Source organism: Halichoerus grypus, chromosome 7 (genome assembly GCF_964656455.1).
Source record: "Halichoerus grypus chromosome 7, mHalGry1.hap1.1, whole genome shotgun sequence".
Lineage (NCBI taxonomy): Eukaryota > Metazoa > Chordata > Mammalia > Carnivora > Phocidae > Halichoerus > Halichoerus grypus.
The window spans coordinates 86,085,957-86,108,158 of NC_135718.1; the positions used below are offsets into that span (position 1 = coordinate 86,085,957).

A 22,202-nucleotide genomic window follows, 5' to 3' on the forward strand; every position below is an offset into this window, starting at 1 on the left:
ATTTTCTTTCCCTTTTCTCACAAACACAAATGTGCTGTGGGTTTGTACACACTCAATGCTTTCTCCAAGATCTTTTTTTTAATTAAGCAGGCTCCATGCCCAGCTCAGAGACCAATGCGGAGCTTGAACTCACAACCCTGAGATCAGGAGTTGGATGCTTAACTAGCTGAGCCACCCAGGTGGCCCTCACCAAGGAGATCTGTAAATAACTATATAATGGGGCACCTGGGTGGCTCAGTGGGTTAAGCATCTGCCTTCGGCTCAGGTCGTGGTCCCGGGGTCCTGGGATAGAGCCCCGCATCGGGCTCCCTGCTCAGCGGGAAGCCTGCTTCTCCTTCTCCCTCTGCCCCTCCCCCCCCCCGTTCCTGCGCTCTCTGAAATAAATAAAATCTTAAAAATAAAGTACATAATTATTCATGAGGAAATAAATTTTAATTTCAAACTGAAAGTGTATTTTCTCTACTAATCAACATATGCAATTCCTAATGCATGTCAGATACAGTAATATTTTTGAACAAGATGGGGCATGCATGTGATTCCTTTAAAACGCAAGTTCCTGGGGCACCTGAATGGCTCAGTCTGTCGGGCATTCGCCTCGATTTTGGCTCAAGTTGTGATCTCAGGGTCGTGAGATCAAGCCCCACATCAGCGGGGAGTCTGCTTGAGACTGATTCTCTCTCTGAATAAATAAATCTTCAAAATATAAATAAAATGCAAGTGTTCCCTAAATTTTCCTAAACTAATCCATGAGTGCAAAATTGCCCTTAATTTTTATTTTTTGAAATTTTTTAGTCATCGCTACACCCAACGTGGGGCCCGAACCCACGACCCCGAGGTCGAGTCACACGCTCCACCGACTCAGCCAGTCAGGCGCCCCTGGCACACCTGCCCTTTAAAAAAAAAGACATCCCAACCACGAGGCGATGCTTCCTTTGACACCAACTTGAAAACTCCAGGTAGGTATGTGGGAGTCAGACTCAGCCAGTCAGCTGTTTGAAGTTGGAAGCGGTGCCACCGAGCGCCCAGATGAATGGACACGAGGAGACGCAGCACAACATCTTACTCATTCTGTTTATTGGGTTGAAGGGGATACAAACGATTGGGTAAGTGCGACGCACGGACATGGAAAAGGTGTATTAAAAAAAAAAAAAACCCAGTAAAGCAAATCAAAGTTAATGGAGTTTCAATTGAACAAAATTTTAAAGACGTTTAATATAACTACACATTTATAAAATAAAAGTTGACAGGGTGTTTTGTAAATAATTAGTAGAACGAGTGAAAATAAATATCAGAGACCTGAAGTTTTTATGCTTTAATGAAATAATAAAGCAAAGAAATTTAAACTACTAAATATAATCTGAGAGGCAGTTAAAAAAAAAACCAAGAACCAAAAACCCAGAACCCCCCAAATTTGAGAACACAATCCTCTGAAACACTGAATCCGTCCATAGCAAATAGTTATTACAGACCAAAAGCTCTACGTGTCTGCCAGTTCCATCACAATGCCATGGAAATCTCGACAATTTAGGTGTCTTGAGATCAGCACGTAAGTCCTGTTCGTGATCTCTCCAGCTTGGTTTGTAAGTACAAACATGCTCCTGTGGATCTATCCCCTCGCCACACACACACACGTTTTCAAGGAGCCAATGACATTTTTTTCCATCTGTGCCTAAAAATGTTAGATTCGGTTTTAGCACAGTGACCCTGATAATGAAAATGCTTGAGTTAAAGATGGGGACACATCTCAATCTTATAAAAATATACCAGTATTAACCAGACCCTAAACTCAGAGAGGGCACTTCACACGTGCACGAGACTAGTAAAATCGACAAGAACCCAGAATGCGGTTTCTAGGACTTTTTATGGATTAAGTACTCTCTCCCACACAGACGCACGACACGCACGCGCACGCACGCGCACGCACACACGTTTTCATACTGTTAGTTTCAGTAAATCCAGCCTATCTGGATTAAGTGACAGGGATGGGTTTTTACAGGTTTTGTTTCTGCAACTATAGGGCACCTACTGTAACAATAGCTTAACAACACTGAAAACTTCAATTAAGTTCACCCTGTTTTTAGAAAGTGTCTAAGTGTAAATAAATGCAAAGTCACCACTTCTTTTAAAGTTAGCCGTTTCTAGGAAATCAGATATGGTTTTGAAAATGCAAGTAGTATTCTGGAGAATAAGGCCAAAAGAGAGCTGCTGAAATCTAAATGACAGACTAACGTAAAATGAAATCAGGATGTTTATACATTTTGGAGATGGGACACAAAGGATATTAAGAAAAAGGTCTTCTTTCCTCCCCATTCAAAAGCAGCCATTCTTCTGCTGTCATAGAAACGGACTCAGATAGCTCCCTTTCAAGAGATGTGCGGTCTATTTACCACTGAGCAGAGGTGATAGGGTCAGTTCGAGTGCAGGAAACAACAGCCTAAAAAAGAAAATTTCAAGATGGGGAGGGGTGGGAAAGAAGGGTTTTCTATTAATGTCACAGAACACCGTTCTGGAGAACACGCCCGAGAACAGAAACCGCCCTATTTCTCCGGGGGTGAGTGCAGATGAAAATATGGACTCAAATCGGGAATTTTTGTTTCCCTCTCAACTAGCAGGTTCCTTTAATCAGCTCATTCGTACTTAAAGCTAGGTAACCCGTCTGTTCTCCCACCCGCTAAAATGGGCCCATGTGTCAGGATGCCTGCAAATCTCCTGTTTAGACTACTTACCTGGTTTAACACAACATGTTCGCCTGGCCTAGAAGAGTAGCAGAAATGGAGCCGGGACGAACACTAATGACACAAGGCCCAGAAAGAAAGCTGTGCCCCCCCCCCCGCCGGCTCTTCATCCCACCCTCCCAGTCCTGATTCTCAAGTCCGATGCTGTACTAGCCGTAACCGATTATTTGGAGGAAAGAGACATTTAATTTCATACTCACTCCAGCCCTTAATCAATGAACAACAAAAACATTTTTAAGCACATGGAAACGAGCCTACTAACCTGATTTTTAGAGCCCAAATTCTCTATTCTATTTTGATCTATGTGCAAAAAGTATTGGTACTTTTCAGTTTATACATTTGTTAGTATCCTGTGCTGGCTCGCCCATGTCCTCACTCTTGAGTCTACAGACGACAGCACGGTCAGAGGCTGTCAGGTTCTAGGTACGGGTCAGCCCGTCCTAGGTGTCTTCAGTGACCTCGCCTAGCACAGTCCCCGCGTGGCCTGGGGGCCCATAGTGCACTCCCCCAGCTGCTCTGCGGGCATCCTTGTCACTCCGCTAACTTAGTGGAGTTATGCTCTTTGTAAAATGCGCCTCACCTCTATACCCCCCCCCCCTTTTCTAAACAGTGTTTTTCACAGAAAAACTCCCATCTGGGGCTGGCTGGGTGAAGGCCGGGACAGACTGCGGGCCAGGCAGGGCTCCCAGGGGGTGTCAGCGGTGGCCTCGGGCCACTGCTTCAGCTCAGTCCTGCCGCCACCCCTCTCTGCCCACCGATCGTGCGGACGTTTCTGTAGAGACTGGGGCACATTATCGGCTTCGGGTTTAGCGAATCACTGAAAACACGAATGGGTTTAACTGCACTGAGGTAAAGAGAAGTTGCCACTTAATTATATACAGTTACCAATGAAGACTTTTATTCAAGCTCAAAGTAAAAAGTAATTTAAGAAAAATGAAGTACCAGATAAACTGTAACATATAGTTATTGTAACTCAGAAGTATCAAAACAGGAATTCTTGATTCTCTAAGTGGTGGTCTCTGCAAAATGGAGCTTAAAGAAATCTTTTACATACCAATTTGATAAAATAATCTGCTGACCACGGTCTGTCACTTTCTCTTACTATGAGCTTTTGGGAGAATCCGTGCTAGTTTAAGGCCAATTGTGTTTGTCTTTCTTCTCCCCTCCCTGACTTTCCCACTTCTCCCTGCAGCCGCCCTACACCGCACCCACGGGACAGTTCCTGACACCCAAGCCTTTCCCCGCTCTGGGTCCTGAGTGCGCCAACTCAGGCCGGTGACAGATGGCAGGCTTGGCTGGGCCCCAAAGGGGACTTAGTACAAGCCCTTTTCTTCACCAGAATCTTATCTCGGGGGTACTCCCACTCCTCCTCCCAGCGTAACAGCCGCGGTGTCCCCCCCCCCCCCCCCCCCCCCCTCCCGAGCCTCTACTGAGAAGGGGAGGGAGGGAGTCTCGAAGGAGAGGAAGTCGGCTGCATTCAGCTGTTACGGGGTTTAAAAGCACAATGTGAACATCAGGCTTTTGGCTTATTCTAAATGTGAAATTCTCAGGGTTAAAAGTGCTTTTCCACGAAAGAGACCTTTCCTTAAACCGAAGGGGGAGGGGAGGCAAGGACTACCCACAGCACCAGTATAGAATGAGGTTCAGTATGGCAATATCCGGAAAACTGAGAAGGAGCTTTCTGTAAATTTATGTATCTCTACAGGTCAGAATATCAAGGGCCATTAAGATCAAGGACTGTGAGGTTTTAAACCCAGTTTCGGTCTGTCTGGAACCTGCTGAATTCTTCGGACAAGCTCAAGCAGACTAGGAACTTCCCCAGTGGTTACGCCTCATTGCCACGTGCCCGCTGGATCGCACCAGAACACCTTCCCAAGCCGAGAACAACTTGGAACGTGCTTTGTTGCGAACCTAAGTGGACTACTGATCTCTCCTGTCGGCAGAGATTTAAAATTCTCTTTTTAATCTTGAATTTCTTCAACATCAGGTACTGATGTTCCTTCAGGAATAAAACAAAGGGGGGAAACCTTCACGGTATGACTCTGGATCCCCTGGGCAAGTCTCACGTGGGGCTGCAGAAGAGCGTCAGTTATACTGCGTTATCTAAATCACAGAGGGAACTTTTTGAAGCTGGTTTAGATTCCAAATGTATACAAATGAAGTCACTTTAATCCTATAAATACTTCTTAATTTATTTTTAAAAAATTGTGCTGTTAACCCTTTTACGGGGCAACAAGCTATGTGAAAAGTACAAAACTTTTTGTCAAATGTAATATTGAGAGTGCTTTTGACATAGTTCACTGGTTTATCATCTGGATCAGTATATACTGCGCAACGGGCAAGGCTAGAATCCATGAACCAAGCTGCAAAGATCTCAAGCTAAATAAGGCGGAAAGATTTTGGAGAAACAAAAGAAGGAAATTCTTTCCTATCCAATGTATACTCTTCAGACTAATGCACTCCTTCTATCAAGCCTTCTAAACTGTTAAATAAAGTTTTCCAAACAAGCATTTAAACTTCATTACACAGAAGAGCAACAAGAATGGTATCCCACCAGACAAAAGGCAGGAGGGAAAAAAATATATATACTGAGTTCAATGGGTAAGCCTGAATGTAGCACAGTTCTTCACAACCGATGGGGGGATAATTCAACATGGTGTCCAACAACGTTCTAACGACGTGCTTCATCTCAACTGGTTACTATGAAGCAAGGTGTAAATGTTTGGCCCCAATCGGGCTTCAGAAATGGTTCTTTTTTCATGACGAGCATGTCTGTCCAGCTATCAATCATGTTTGTTTGCACCAAATCCCAAGCCATTAAAATACGACTAATTTTAAGTTAAACAGAAGTCGTCTGCTCCACATTCGCCATCAACTATCCATGCTACTGCATTCCTCTGAATGAAGACAGGATGAAATGTATTTCGGGGACGGGGGGGGGGGAGAAAAGGGGAGGGGAAGAAAAAAGTCACCAGTTAGAAAGTTTTAATATCAGCGCATCATGACATTACAAACTGTACTACCACTGAAAACAATCACACCACAGCAAGTTCTTGGTCTTTCCATCATAATCTTTAGAACAATGTGTCCGTATTGTGTCTTACTTAGCCTGCTTATTATAGTTTAAATTCATTACTTTGAATATTGGAGAACCCAAGTGAATAATCAAATTAGAATCTCATACTTTAAAAATGAACCTTGAAATAGTTCTGTGGAACAGAAAATCTTTACGATTAGATGACAAAAGGAAAGAGGAGTGAAGTCCAAGGTAGGAGGGCGCCTGGGACCGCGTGCTTCGTCCGCTCAGCCCGGAATTCTGTGCTACATTCCCACTGTGTTTTCGGGAACGGGTCAGGAAGCCTCCTGCACACAGTTCAGTGGCTATCACGGGCACATTCACAGGGTTGGACAACCGTCTCGTCACCGCTAGCAGTCATACAAACGGCAGCATGCAGCCCTCAGCACCCCACCGGTCTACTTTTGGTCTCTAAGGACCTGCCCACTCATTTCACATAACGGGGTCGCACTAAGTGGTCTTCTGCGTCCGGGTCTTGCACTTGGCATATTGTTTTGGGAGATTCGTCCGCGTTGCAGCGTGTCTGCTTGATCCTATTCTACTTTACGCATCCCTCAAAACGATACAGTAGGGAACTCTACTGTTAGAATAAAAGGTCAGCAGATGGGTTTCTGAAATGGGAATCAAATATTTTTGCTTAAATGACTTATAGTATCTTAGGGTGTCATGATTTTTGAATGTAATTTTCTTCAGCCTCATCTATATTTTTCAAAATGTCTATTCCAAACAGGTGTAACTTTCATTAGTAAAAAAATAAAAAATAAAAAATAAAAAATTCAAGTGGAGGAAAAGAACCCAGAAGACACTTTTTTCCTGTTTTAGGTATAAATGAACTTCTTGCCAAAACACAATGCAGAGATGCTGCATTGGACCAGATCTCCCAAGGGCGCCAGATGAGGCTCACCCACGCGGCGTGCATCCACATCGACCTGACCTGCCCGACACCAACAGAGGGGGCAGCTTGGACTTCACGGTCGTACAGGCATAAGCTCAAAGCTGTGTCTTAAGTATGTCCGCTTACCAGGTAAATCTCTTACTATCTACCTAATATTTCAAATCGAATATGCTTCCTTGAAATAACTTCCAAATGACTGATAAAATGAGAGAAACACATGTAATCACAGTTACGGATCTGTAACACGTCAGTCCCTGAGAGCGGGCGCTGAAACCGGAACAGGACAACACACGGAGGCAAAGGGTCTCGGTGCCGGCGGATTTCCCAGAGGCACGCTGGCCCGTCCCGCAGTGATGCAGACACAGAAAGGCCCTTCAGGCTCTGAACCACTGAGCAGCGGGTCTCAAATTCTTCACCCACGTCCTCTTCATGTGCCGACTCTCACCTCACCGCGGCTGGTCTTTCTCACTAAAATGTCTAGGTGGGACACGTGGTGAACAAAAATCTCGTCATCTGTTTTCTGGGGGACTTGCTTCCTTCTAAGCAAACCAAATACTTCACTTGCTCTGTTTGAAAGAAGAGCAGTATGTCCTTTACGTGAGATTTCTCATCGTGTCTTCCCTCCAGCACTGGTGTCTTGCTCAACCGCGCCATATCCTCATGGAAAACCCTGCAGACTCGGGACGGTGACTCCGTCTCCCCCCCACAGAAATGCGGGCAGACCCCCTCCCCCCCCCAGGACTGTGCAGGACAGCCCGGTGTGTGCCCAAGGCACAGGGCAGATCGGAGTGTCCTCTCTCCAGGTCACGCACGGTGCCCTGGGGCCAGGGGTCACACGGTGTTATGGGTGTGTGTGCTCAAGAGCAAATCGTTCTGAAGTTGTTCACATTTTGTACTATTTGCTAGTTCTCATGGGTGTGAAAATATAAAATGCTTCCTGCATCATGGAGATTTTCAAGATTTGCTGAGCTGAAAAAACTAAACAGCAACGCGGCTGTAAATGAGGTGGTGCATTCCCATTCATCTTCCCCAATGTCACCACCACACATGTGCACGCGCACACACGTGCCAAACACACGCACACCCATACCACACACGCACGCATACATGTACCAGACACCCCACATGCACCCACACACACATACATGTACCACAGACACCCCCCACACCACACACGCATACATGTACCAGACACCCCACACGCACCCACGTGCACATACATGTACCAGACACCCCCACACGCACCCACACCACACGCGCACATACATGTACCACAGACACCCCCCCACACGCACCCACACCACCCACGTGCATATACATGTACCACAGACACCCCCCCACACGCACCCACACCACCCACGTGCATATACATGTACCACAGACACCCCCCCCACGCACCCACACCACCCACGTGCATATACATGTACCACAGACACCCCCCCACACGCACCCACACCACCCACGTGCATATACATGTACCACAGACACCCCCCCACACGCACCCACACCACCCACGTGCATATACATGTACCACAGACACCCCCCCCACGCACCCACACCACACGCGCATACATGTACCAGACACCCCCCACATGCACCCACACCACACGTGCACATACATGTACCAGACACCCCCCCCACGCACCCACACCACACACGCGCATGCATGTACCAGACACACCCCACACGCACCCACACCACACACGCGCATGCATGTACCAGACACCCCCCACATGCACCCACACCACACGTGCACATACATGTACCAGACACCCCCCCCACGCACCCACACCACCCACGTGCATGCATGTACCAGACACCCCCCACGCACCCACGTGCATACATGTACCAGACACCCCCACACGCACCCCCACCACACACGTGCACATACATGTACCACAGACACACCCCACACGCACCCCCACCACACACATACATGTACCACAGACACCCCCCCACACGCACCCACACCACACATGCACAGACACACAGACACACAGACACACCCCTGTATGTCAGGTTACTGAAACTCCTTCTGTGGAGAGAGTACAATCTCTAAAGCAGGGAGGAAGTAAATTCTAGCCCACATTGAAAAGTTCCCAACAGGCCGGGCCATGTGTCACCCGGAAGAAGCGCAGGGACGGTGTGCAGTGGTGTTACCTTCAATATTCTGGTGGTCTATAAAAGGTGCTGGTCCCCATATTCTAACAGTGCCATCGTCTGAGGCGCTGGCCATCATGGATGGGATCTGTGGGTTCCAGCTCACACAGTTCACTGTGCGCGTGTGCCCTGTCAGCTCCGCAATGGGCAGCTCGCTACGCTTGTGCCAGATGTAAACCTTGTGATCTGGATAAACAGGAATTCAGAGAGAGGTCAAGGCGCTGTTGTACTTCAACAAAACCAACTGATCTGAAATTTCTCATCATCACACAGAGAACATAGGACTCGATTTTTAGAACTTAATACGACATGTGTAGCTAATTCCCTTATGAGAAAAGCCATTTTAAGAAAACATATGGTTCCCCTGTTAAAGGTGACTGATTAGCTCTCAAGTCATCACAAAGTCTGCAGTATTCTTTAATACCCGACAAATGGATCACAGGCAAGATCTCTCAATGTAAACAAACGTAGGACAGAGACGATAAATGCTCTAGAAATGGGGGGTGATGGAACCGCGATGCGTCCAAATCCAACAGCAGCAATAACGCAGATGACTGCTAAACCTCTGCGGAGGATTCACCGCGTCCTAGGTGCTAGATACATCAGTGACTGACTTATCATTTTCACCACCACCGCCACGAGGTGGGTGCTGTGCTTCTGCCCTTCCCGGGGAAGGGGCCTGAGGCGCTTGGACGACCCGCCTCACACCCGTCCTCCACCACCGGCCCCCCGGTAACTGTGGACACACCACCCACTCTTGGCGATCCTTCATCTGCACACGACATGGCGTGAGGGTAAAATCAGTTTGTGTACGCAAGAGTTTTGGAAAGAGCCTGGCAGAGAGTATACAGCGCACATTACTGTAAAGAGGGACCTACGTCCAGGTGACAGTTCTCAAACAGAAGGCAGACCCTGCGTGAGTGACAGAAGCGCTCCACCTGAAGGCGAGCCGCCAACTAGCGGCCAGTGGGGGAGCTCCCGGGGGATGAGCTTCCCACCGAGCAAACCTCAGCGTGCTGAGAAGCAGCTCATTTGTGGTAAAAGGACACGTCCTGCTTTCAAAGCGTCTAACGTGAACATGAAAGGCTGGGACTCCCTCTGAGCATTGTGTGTGCGTATGGGAAGCAAAAGCTGACACACTCACTGGAGAACTGAATTATACTTTCCTAGAAGGTGTATGTTGTTCAGTCATTTTTTCCTTGCATAAAATGAAATAAGCAAAAAAAGAAAAAACCAGAGAAAGACAAAACAGATTAGCTACGCTTCCCCTTGAACTGAGGAAGTTCACAAAGAAAGTCACAGTGAAAAGTATGAATGCACTGGACACCTGCCGGCCGCGGGTGGGAGATGCTTTGTGAGCACACACCCAAGGACGGTGTCTGCCGGAGAGGCAGCAGGCCCTCGGACTCGCAGGGTCAGGGTCAGAGCGACAGGCTTGCTGACCGAGCTCTGCCGGCTGCCGCGGTCCACGGAACCCACGGCTTGTGCGGCGGTAAAAAATAAAGCAGGGTTTTCTACACATTGCCCACACAGTGAAAAAGCTTGAGTAATGACGTAACTTTTTTGAAAACTCCTCCTAATTGCTCTATTTCATACTGGCATTCATGTATTTGGGATTTGGAAGGTTCTTAGAATATATTCCTTGCAAATAAATGACAAATGGATTAATGTGATCATCTTGGGACATAATGCATTCACTATGTCCACTTGGTGCTGAAAACATTTTTCAGAACCATTCTAAACCACCTGACTCGTGAGAATGCTCATCTCTTCACTTCATGTTTCAGTTTTAGCCCAAACAGAATATAATGTGGTTTGATTAATTAATAATGATTCATCATTAGTTCAGAGTTAGTTCGGGCTTTAAAATAAAAGGACTGACATCACTAGGGATAATGGTAGTTACATGTATTCTGAAGCACTTCTAGGGTCCATATTATGTTTAGAAAGACAGGGGAGCATAACCAAGAGGGGAAGCCCACCAGAGGCAGGGCTGAACGGAGCTTGGGGGAGAGACTGGGCGGGGGGGGGGGGGGGGGTCAGCGCTAACAAGCAGACAGAAGACTTCATGTGCTTGGACCAGGCCAAATGAGGAGCTAGTGTAGAATCTGGGAGAAAATAATTGGAAAGATGTGAACTTCTCAAAAGTGTTACCTACAACCCAACTCTTCTCTCTTCTCAATCTTACCTGATTTTTTTTTTTTTTTTTTTTTAAGATTTTTTATTTATTTGACAGAGAGAGCACAAGCAGAGGGAGAGAGAGGGAGAAGCAGGCTCCCTACTGAGCAAGGAGCCCAATGTGGGACTCGATCCCAGGACCCTGGGATCATGACCCGGGCCGAAGGCAGCCGCTTAACCAACTGAGCCACCCAGGCGTCCCTGATTTTTTTTTTTTTAAGAGAGAGCGTGAGTGGAGGGGAGGGGCAGACGCAGGGCAGAGCAATAAAGACTCTCAAGCAGACTCCCCGCTGAGCATGGAGTCGATTCCACGACCCTGAGCTGAAATCCAGAGTCAGATGCTTAACTGACTGAGCCACCCAGGCACTCTGATAGATGTTTTTTTTTTTTTTTTAGAGAAAGAAACAACAGATAAATTCCTATGCTTCATATGAATCCCTAAAGGTCTTTGTCCTAATTCTTAAATACATCTTACACACAAAGGGAAAACCCGTGTTACTCTGTGATCCTCGTATCTATCGAGATCAGTTTTTCGTCGAGATAGGGGTGGTCAATACCTTGGATAAATGGAACATCACCAACAGAATCCAGTTCCTTGTCTATGCTGTAAAACTAGATTCAGTATTTTTAAAAGTGACTTAACTAATGTGCCGCTGTAGCACTTAGAGCAGTATACAGCAGGCGCTCAAGAAAAAGGTGCTGAATGAGATTCTGCCATAATTTGCCCTTATTTATGCTTCTAGTGCCTGGAAAAGCACACTTGCTTTTAATACCTATCTGTGTTGCCTATTTTAAACAATTTTTTTTTAAAGATTACTTATCTATTTATTTGAGAGAGAGAGAGAGAGACAGCGTGTGCACAAGCAGGGATAGTGGGAGAGGGAGAAGGAGGCTTCCCGTGGAGCAGGAAGCCTGACGCGGGGCTCGATCCCAGGACTCTGGGATCATGACTTGAGCTGAAGGCAGACGCTTAACCGACTGAGCCACCCAGGCGCCCCTCTATTTTAAACAATTTCTATTTTAAATTCGACTGACCACTTTAGGAACAGGACTGCCTGGAATACTGATGTTATTAGATTGGAGAGTACGTGTATTCAGAAAGTAGTAGAGACAATTCTACAATTTCAGCTTTTCCGAGACCGTAAGAATCCTCAAACTAAATTATTCTCTTTGGCCATTAAAGAAACACTGCAGGTCCTAACCAGAGTCGAATTTGTCTAAGTTCAGGTAAAACATCATAATTAACCCTAACTTCATAGATCCTATGAACCTCTGCACACCATCACGGAAGATTAACTAAATCTTGGTTTGACGCACGCACCACGCACACCTCCCCGTGGCCAGAATGGGCATGCTGATCTGTGACGATCCGGAGGACTCAAAGGCATTCCAAAAAGGGGAAAAGAAAAAAACAAAAACACAAAAAACAAAAAGGGGAAAAGAACAGTGTGCCGGAGAGATAAAACTCCAACAATTGTCAATCTCACACCCTGCATTCGCCTGGAATGAGTCCATCACAGAGCTCCCCCCCGACCCCCCGTCCATCCACGCGAACGACCGCGTGCACACAACTCACCCTCACTGCCACTAGCGATGAAGTCTTCGTTATGGCCTCCAAAACATGAATGAATTGTATAAAACCCTTGTGTGACACCTTGATACTTTCTTACTAAAACTCTGTCTTGCAAGTCCCATAAATGAACTCCCTGTAGGCGAAAGAAAATAGACGTATTTATTCTTCCTCAAAAGAATTTTAAAAAGTAATTTGTGAATATCCCTTTGCCTGATGGAACATTTTCAATTCCTATTTACCCAAAATGGCAATGTTCTGATAAATTAATGGTTGACTCTACAAACCTAAGGACCAAACACATACAGTAAAATTAAAAAATTTGTGAAAATATTTATTTCTATACGTATACACCAAAAATCATACTAAATTTTGAACTAAGCTAAATCTTTATAATTATAATAAACTTACCTGAGTTGCTACATTTAACAAAGCTAATCGGCCATTCTTGGAAATAGTAAAAGACATAATGGGATGATCTTCTTGTACTCTGTAACCAGAAAATAATCTGTTAAAAGCAACATACTAAGAATCAAGAACAAATTATCAAAATATAAAATGTTCTAGCTTAAACACTGCAATTTTGTCTATAATCAGTATGAGACTGTATTTCAATTAAGAAAAAAACGTGAGTTAATGGTTACGAAGCACCACCTGACCACCAATCCACTTTTTTTTTTTGAAGATTTTATTTATTTGACACAGAGAGAGAGATCACAAGTAGGCAGGCAGGCAGGCAGAAGGAGAAGCAGGCTCCCCCTGAGCACGGAGCCCGATGCAGGACTTGATCCCAGGACTCTGGGATCATGACCTGAGCCGAAGGCTGACTCTTAACCGACTGAGCCACCCAGGTGCCCCCCACCAATCCATTTTAAGGTCAAACCCAAACCAAAACATAAAAACTCTTCTCAAATAGCGAGTTCCACCACACATTTTAAATAAAGTAATTATTTAACGGATAAAAAAATAGTTACATGTTCCTATCTGTAAGGTCCTCAAAGTTGTACCCCCGGATGCGCTGGTGTGTGTCTGATGCCAGAACAGTCTTGCCGTCGCTCAAGCACCAAAGGCATTGCACTCTCACCCCTTCCCAGGAGTCAAGGAGGTTCCCGTCTAAATCCTGGGGAGAAATTCACTGTGAACCCCATTATGAAACAGCGCTTGGGAAGCAAAGAACCAAAAGAATCTCTTAGCAATATCTTTTTGTAATAAGTTTGTTTTTTCCCGCTCGACTTAATTGTTCCATAAGTGGTTTTCATCACGAAAATGTGAGTATAGGTCAAATTTCATTACAACAATACCTCAGGGGGAGGGGGAGAGAATCTCTGTAAAATCGGTCTTCCCTTCAATAAGCAGCCAGGCACAGATAATGACAAAACACACAAAGAAAGAATCCCTAAGTTCTAAGTGAGGGTCTCCCTACCACTGGGAAAGAATTCGAATGTTCCTTTAAAATGCGCTATACTGGGACCTGTCCTATACTATTCTGAAGCTGGGATATGGAAAAGATAACTAAAACATTACTTATAGCTTTACGGAACTCAGAAACTGTTAGGGCATTTTAAAAACATCACCAAATTTGTAATGTGTTCTACAGATCAAAGCTCTAAGGATCATTATCTTGTTGAATATTCAAAGTTCTGAGAGGCATTCCATGTCCATTCCACGGATGGGGGAGCTGCCAAGTCCTGGGCCCTGAAGGTGTCAACACTACAGGGGACAGTGGGGTCAGCAGAGACACACATGGTCATCTTGCAGCCAGGGAGTCAAGAACAAACTGCTTTGTGGCCGGAAGTACAGCATGGAGACCAGCTGGACTGCATATCTGAAAGTTGCTGAGAGAGTAAATCTTAAAAGTCCTCATCACAACTGTGTACGGGAACGGCTAATTACTGTGGTTGTAATTTTCAATGCACACGGATATCAAAACATTATGTTGTATACCTGACGCTAACATAATGTTATAGGTCAACTATACCTCCGTTGAAACAAACGGAAAATAAGTAAGTAAAAAATCCAAGTAGTGTATTAGCCCATGGATAGAAACTCCAGAAATAACTTTTTAAACTATTGGGAAAATCACAGGTAGATCAGTAAGGTGTGCTGAGATGACTGGGGGAAGGAAAGAACTTGTGGCTCATAACCATGCTTTGGGGACAGGACACGAGGTTCCATGAGTCCCACGGCCAGCTTACCAACAAGACACCTGTGGTCTGTACCAGCCACACAGAGGTCTCTATGACCGGTGACCTTCAGCTACATTGAATGATTTACGGGATTCATGATCTTGTTTAATTGTAATCCTAAGACCACACGCGGAAGTGCCCACTGGCAGCAAGCCGGGCCGTGACACGAGACACGGAAACCAGACCGATGTTCAAGGCAGAGTCTACCTTGTCACGAGATTGGTCACCTATTCCTTATTGTCATCATCCCACCAACCCGAGATTAATGGGGCAGATACTTCAAATAAAGACTGGAAGGTTCTCTGGTAGTGCTCATCAGCACTTTTAGTCCTCACATATTTAAGACGGTCAACTCATGAAATTCAGCACAGCTGGGATACAAATCCTAAAGCCTCAAAAGAAAGTACTAAATATTTTCAATCCTATACATTAGAAACTTGTTTATGAGAACAAAATATTTAGTAAAATAATTTACTGTTTTACTAAACTCAAAGTCTAGGCTTGGTATAAACATTTTAAAATGGTTAAAAAAGAAAAAAACCACAGAAAGTTCTATTGGATGGTGCTTATTTAGAAAGATAGCTAAGTAGGTCTTCACAGAATGTATTTCATAAAGGAATTCTTTATTTCCACAAAAGGAGCGGGCAGTGAATGGGGGCAGGAGGTACTCACACACTGGTAGAACTGGCCGCGCTGACCTCCAGTTACGAAGCGCTTCCCATCCGGATTCCAAGCCACACTCGTCAAACTGTCCTCATGAGACTGGCTCATTTTTGTCCTTAGCTCTCCCGTCTACAAAGAAATAAAACTGTGGCTAACACCTTCAAGATAGGCTTCTAAAGGGAATGTATAAAGAAAAAAAAGTAGTAACTTGGGTATCAGGTCAGTTTGGTATTCCTAATTAGAGAAATGACCTGTTCTAACTGGCCTTACAAAAAACCAACCAACCAACCAACCAACCAACCAACCAACCAACCAACCAACAAGACTGCAGCGCTCAGAAGAGGAATGAAGAACTAGAAGAACCAGGAGCTGAACAACACAGCACAGGTGACCCCAACAATAGGTCTGATGAGATAAACTCTTAATAAAACTCTCATCTTCAATGATGTTTAGAAATTAAATCATATTTTCCCCAAGTAAAAGGAGGAGAAGCTCAGTGCTACATGCACTACTCCCTTGAGTTCCCATTTCTCCTCAGTCCATAGTTCTTGGCAAATTTTATTCTAAAACCGTAGAAACTGCAGTTAGCAGTTCCTCAAGAACATGATTAATGGACAGAAAGAGTAGGGCCCCTGAACTAAGGTAAGGGTGCAGCAGTTCTCAATTATGTGAAATTTCCTATTTGAGATGCTAAAAATGTAGTAGGGAAGACAGAAGAGAGAAATGAAAACTATTTTTCTGGTATCTAATTTTATCTCAACTAAAAGTACATAAAAGAGGGACTTTTGTACTGTTTAGCATAGCCATTTTACAGGATTCCCAAGTCAGAAAGACTATTTACTGGTTATGACCCTAAGCTATCCTCCTGTTATTTTTTTCTAAGTTATCAAACTTAGAAGGTAGACACATACCATTTAATCTAGTCTTGATTCCATTTTGTTCATGGATTAGAAACAGGCTCTGAGAGATAACAGCTGCCCTTGGTATAATAAAAAGTACATGGGCATAATTTTCCTGTGAGAAATGGGTAATCAAAAGCAGGAAAAAAAAAAGTGAAAACAAAAGTGTATGATCAGGGAACAGGGCCAAGTACTAAAAGCAAAGAGGGCACAAAAATAGAAAGCCAGAGGTCTCCCTTTATACTGGAAAAAAAATCAGCAATTTTAAAACCTTCCCCCATGCTGCTAATAGGTCTCGCCGATTTATCTTTTTTGGGTTGCTAGACAGAAACAGTTAAAAGTTCAGAATCCCAAGTACACATGCAGTGGCTGAATCCTCTGCATGTTGTGCTCACACAAGTTCATACACTAAGTGCTGAGGCAGATCTTTTCTTCTGCTGCGCAGAGGACGGTGGGTGTATGAGGGAGTCTATCATTAGGAAACTACCTCACAATATAAGGAACAATGTGCAAACGGACTGAAAACCAAGTCTGTAAGGTAATGCAGAAATAGTTCAGCCACAACACCCTCTAACTGTCCAGAAACTCAGAATTGACTCAAAGGAAGACTACAGCCACCATCAATTCCGAGTCCACTACTGGACGATTAGGACTCCATACGTCTTCTCTTTGAGGGGAAAAAAACCCCCCAAAAAACCCATTTTGTCTTTTAGGTCAGATTCATTCCAGTCTATTCTAGTGCGAGAAAGCCGTCTCTTCTCTTCTGGGCTTTGCCGCCCCCCCACCCCCCCGCACCCAATCACAAACACCAATGACACACTGGTTTGATGAAAATGGCCTAAAGACATCTGGGGAGCAACTGGGGATTTTAGTTATCACACGAACATTAGATATTAGAGAATGATAGCTAACGTTCCTGAATAAGATGAGGACGTGTTATATGAGGGAATGTTACTTTCTAGAAGATACATGCTTAAGTATTTGGTATAAAACATCGCATCTGTAATTTCCTTCCAAATGTTTTAGACGTGGATGTCTGTGTACGCACATCTACATGTGTGCATGCGTGTGTGTCCACATAAAATATACAGAATGTTCATCGCTGCATCCGAGGTGGTGGGCAAGGGTCACCACTGTACTCCTCCACCTTCCTTAGTATTTGACAACTCTCCTAATGAAAAGCTGGGGTTGAAACATAAGTAGTAAGTGGGCGTGAGAAGACCCTACTGTGTGAGGGCAGGGCGGGGATTACGGCGTATCGCCCTCAGGTGTGTCTCAGTATTCGCTCTGCCCTCTGCGCACTTGTGCAGTTCTAGCTCCACTCTCTCAGTAAAAACCGACTCATGTACAGGTCCCCGAACTCACAGTCCTAGCCCTTCAGCGCACACTGGTATACTCAGACCACAGCCCCGACCATACCCTCGCCTCGGGGCAGAAAAATGAAAAGAACAGCATCTAACCAGCCATCTTACGGAAGGAAGTTAAAAAAAAATTTTAAATTGGAACTATAAGGTGTCCAAAACATAGTACAAAAATAATGGAACTTAATGCTAATTTTCGTAAAAAGAAAAAAAAAAGGGACCCTGGATAAAGGTCAAGTTTTGGTTTAGAAACAGTAACAGAGTCCTTATTAAAGTACTGAGACATTACTTTTCCTAAACTAGATCAGCGTATTAAACACGGTAAGGAGAGGATGATATGACCGCCACCAGAACGAGAGATCTGGTTCCCTGCAGATGTTTGCACACTTGAAAGGTTAAGTTTCGCGTACAATCATCAAACTGTGAAACCACCGTAAAATCTTCTCGGAGGTAAAAGTGCCACAGTAAATAGTATGAATTCTGCAGTACAAAGCACAACATTACTGAAAATACTCTTTCGTCCTTCTTTTAAATACTCTATTGTGCTCAGCCTGATAGTTAAGTTGCTAAGCGTGGACACCTGGGCTCCATTCGCTGAATTCTCTTTTTTGAGGGACACACTCTGGTCACTGTGCTGAGTGGCTGTGTTCTGGCGAGAATCAAGCTATAAGGAGTGCGTGCAGGACGGCCACGCTGTACTGAAAGGCTCAAGCAAGGACGAACGTGCTCACCTGTACATTCCAAAGCCAGAGCTCAGAGCAGTCGTCTGGGCCACAAGCAACAAGGTAGCTGTCGTCCGGACTCCACGCGATGTAGGAGACGCCGTAAGCATGTCCTTCTAAGGTTTTAAGCAGTTTTAGCAGGTGTGTATCCTAGGAGGGAAAGAGACCACTTGGTTAGAGTCCTCAAAGTCCATGGTTTTCTGGCATCAGAACTGAAATAGCTGCGAGGATATACGTTGATGATGTAATGAAATCTGAGGTTTTCACAGATTTCACCAATTTCCGCCCGACCTGAAGCCCCAACAGCGTGCTTCGTAAAGCCTCGCTCACACTGCAACACCTAGTAGGCACCTACTCCACACCAGGCCCGGTGTGCTGGATGCGATGTAAAGACGACACAGGCTTCGTGCCTGTGAGGCTTCTCAGGAAACTGAAAGCAGGGGTACCAAGAGTGACCTCTTACTTATTTTTGAAAACAGCTTAACTTACGCACCATAAAATTCACCCTTCAAAGTGCACGATCCCATGACCGTGAGTGTTCACGGAGTTGTGCAGCCACCACCACTCTCCAAGCTGAGAACTTTCTCGTTGCCCCACAAAGAAAGTCCACACTTGGTTAGCAGTGACTTCACAACCCCCACACCCCTTCCTCCACGGATTCGCCTGTTCCGGACATTTCACACATGGCATCCGACCCCAGGGGGGGTGTTCTGTAACTGCCTTCTCTAGCTCAGTGGACTGTTGCCGGGCTCACCTGCTGTAGCGTGTGTATCTTACTCCTTTTCGTTCGTCGACAGTCCATTTTATGGAAATACCCTATTTTGTTCACCCACTCAGCAGCCTATCAACGTCTGGCCTATCTCCAGCTAGGACTACGGACAAGTTTTTGTGCAGATCTGTGTTTCTGCTTCCTTTGGGGACACACGCTGGAGTGGAGCTGCCAACTCTAGGTCTCCCGAGCATCCGCACCATGCCCCCTTCTCACCAACAGCACTGCGGCTTCGTGCTCCTCAGTACGAGCACCGGTCGCCAACAGTACCTCAGCCCAGCCTCATAACCTGAAGGTCAAGTGTTCCTCCCCTGCCCCACATGACAGGGAAGGAGACGGAGTCTGCCACGGTGAGAGGCAGCGGGGGCTGCGCCTGGGCTGCTGGCCTCTCACGAAAGTGGACACCTTTGCTTGAGGCTAAGGGGTGCAATATTACCCTGTGAGTGGTGAGCTGCTCAAGATTTTTAAGCTGGTGAGTACATAACAGAGTATTTGGTTTTAGGAGGAGAACTTGCATGACAATGTGGAAGATGAATCAGAATGAACAGACGGGGGGACATGGACACCCCTAAAGAGCCGACAAGAGCCATTAGAGTTAAGACAAGAAACGAGGTCCAAAACTAACACGGTCTGCGCTGAAAGACGTCAGATCAGAATGTACTTGGAACATAAAATACGTATGACAGGAGGAGACAAGAAATGTCCAAAGACAACCTGCAGGTTTCTGTATGGGGTAAGGACGGATGTGCACAGGAAACAGAGCAAGAGGGATTTGGCTGCAGGTGGCAAAAAGTGATGAGTTAAGTGTTAGACTTTGGTCAAAGAATGACTGAGACCAGTACCGGGCCTGTGGAATTCTACTGGCGAGGACTCAGAAGCAATTAAAAATGGGTCTGGAGGGGCGCCTGGGTGGTTCAGTCAGTTGGGCATCTGACTTTGGCTCAGGTGGTGATCTTGGGGTCCTGGGATGGAGCCCCGAGTTGGGCTCTGTGCTGAGACGGGAGTCTGCTTCTCCCCGCCCCTGCCCCACTCGTGCTCTCTTTCTTCCTCAAATAAATAAAATCTTAAAAAAAAAAGAGAGAGAGAGAGAGAAATGGGTCTGGAACTCCTCTGATAAAACTAGATTGGGAATTTTTTTTTTTGCCAGAAATGTCAATGACAAATGGATATTGTACCTCGTTTCTTCACCGGACCCTACGTTTATCATGTATTCCATTACTTAGCCCATCTGCCATGTCTGACAAAAACTAGCTACCACTACCACTACTTCTGGGTCGTCCCTGGGAGAAGGCTAACAGGTGGGGCTGTTCGTGCCAGAGCATGGCACCGATGGCCACAGGCCTGCGTAACTTAACAATCCGGGCTTTTGGATGGGCACAATCACAGTGGTGCTTTGGATCCACACAAACAGTTTCTTCTAAACTGAATATAAACTACTTCAGAAGTATTTAACTAAAACACTAATTGTTTCAGCACATTAATATAATCCTGTAAAAAAATAAAGTTGAAAATAAATGGGGATATGAATGCTAGATCTTCACAAGTAGTGTCTCTACCCTAACCTAGCTCAAGTGGAAATACCATGTTCATGGAATCCACTCAACTGTGCTCAGATTTTGGGTTGGGAATGGGTAAAAATGTTTTTTGGGGGCAAAGGTAAGAAAACCTGTTAAAAGAAACCAGGCATTGGGATCACATCACATTAGGTGTGGAGCCTAACGCGGGGCTCCATCTCACGACCCTGAGATCTGACCTGAGCCGAAGTCAAGAGTCAGACGCTTAACCAACTGAGCCACCAGGTGTGTCAATCACCTCAAATCTTAAGGTCCTTCTCCATGTATTCTGTTTTCTATCCATTAAAAAATATACACACAAAACACATACTCAAAAATATCCCCAATTTTAAGTTTTTCAAATAGTATTTGACATAATAAAATGCTATCATACTATACTCTAAGGTCCATGGCATCTCAGACTGGAATGAAAGCATTAACCCTGCATTTCCCAAGCTGATCTGGCCACAAAAGCCCTTTACACGTAACACCTATTCTGACAAAAGCACTCTGGTCTAAACTCCTTAGCCAAGTATACAAGATCCTCTCCTTGACTGGCAGCTACCAACTCCACTAACCTCACCTCCCACTCTGCAGTGTAACCTCTTCCCTGGGACTGCCCAAACCCCAGCCACCTTTTCCTTTTCCATGTGTCCTGCGGGGGCCAGTAGAAACTTGTTTTGCCTCGATAACGGTTTACTCCTTCTTCTGCTAGGACTCACTTGTCCTACTTTCCAGTTCCAGGGGGGTTTCTCCTTTGAGCCCCTGTGGCACCCACCACGGAACAATTACATGGTACTATCATGAGCTCATGGTGAGGCCGCGAATAAGCTCGTGCTCAATAAATGTGTGCTAATGAAGGGCACCGTTACATACTGCTGCCAAAAGGAATCGTAATAAAACATAGTTTTTTTTTTTAAAGATCTTAACTATTTGACAGGGAGAGACCAAGAGCACAAGCAGGGGGAGCAGCAGACGGAGAGGGAGAAGCAGGCTCCCCACTGAGCAGGAAGCACGATGCGGGACTCAATCCCAGGACCCCGGGATCATGACCTGAGCCAAAGGCAGACGCTTAACCTTCTGAGCCACCCAGGCGCCCCGCCCCGGATTCTTTTTTTTAAAAATATTTCCTTCTATGGTCCGTTTTCTCTATTTTTTTCCGATGTAAAAGTCCACAACTTTATTTGGGACTAATATCATATTCTATTTCTAAATTTTAAAGTAAGATTATTTAGTTATGATTTAAACCAAACATTTCTCCTTAACCTATGTAGAGGCATGTACTTCTTTTGATAGGTCAATAAATGTTCCATTGGCCAAAAGAAACAAATACTTATTTCTACAAATCTCTAAGTCATCTTGTTATAAACAAAGACAAAAATCTGATTTTAGAGAGAACTCAGAATTTTACATCCAGAATACAGTACTTTTTGTA

At 45.2% G+C, this 22,202-nt stretch overlaps 1 protein-coding gene across 7 annotated transcripts in view; it reads right to left on the reverse strand.

The window, feature by feature from the left end:
• Positions 1 to 1,052: 1,052 nt before the first annotated feature.
• WDR26 (WD repeat domain 26) overlaps positions 1,053 to 22,202 on the reverse strand; it is a 41,601-nt gene continuing 20,451 nt past the window's right edge. For 2 of the 7 annotated variants that reach the window (XM_036118894.2, XM_036118892.2), the window contains exons 8-14: positions 18,455 to 18,595; positions 15,473 to 15,592; positions 13,589 to 13,734; positions 13,026 to 13,104; positions 12,621 to 12,750; positions 8,867 to 9,052; positions 1,053 to 5,632 (exon numbers count right to left, since the gene is read on the reverse strand). In XM_036118894.2, the coding sequence (XP_035974787.1) occupies positions 5,607 to 5,632; positions 8,867 to 9,052; positions 12,621 to 12,750; positions 13,026 to 13,104; positions 13,589 to 13,734; positions 15,473 to 15,592; positions 18,455 to 18,595 (828 nt within the window). In that variant the 3' untranslated portion in view covers positions 1,053 to 5,606. Of the gene's footprint in view, positions 5,633 to 5,703; positions 6,423 to 6,911; positions 7,273 to 8,866; positions 9,053 to 12,620; positions 12,751 to 13,025; positions 13,105 to 13,588; positions 13,735 to 15,472; positions 15,593 to 18,454; positions 18,596 to 22,202 lie in introns of those variants that run through there. The other 5 variants (XM_036118893.2, XM_036118890.2, XM_036118891.2 and 2 more) reach the window with 4 other exon arrangements.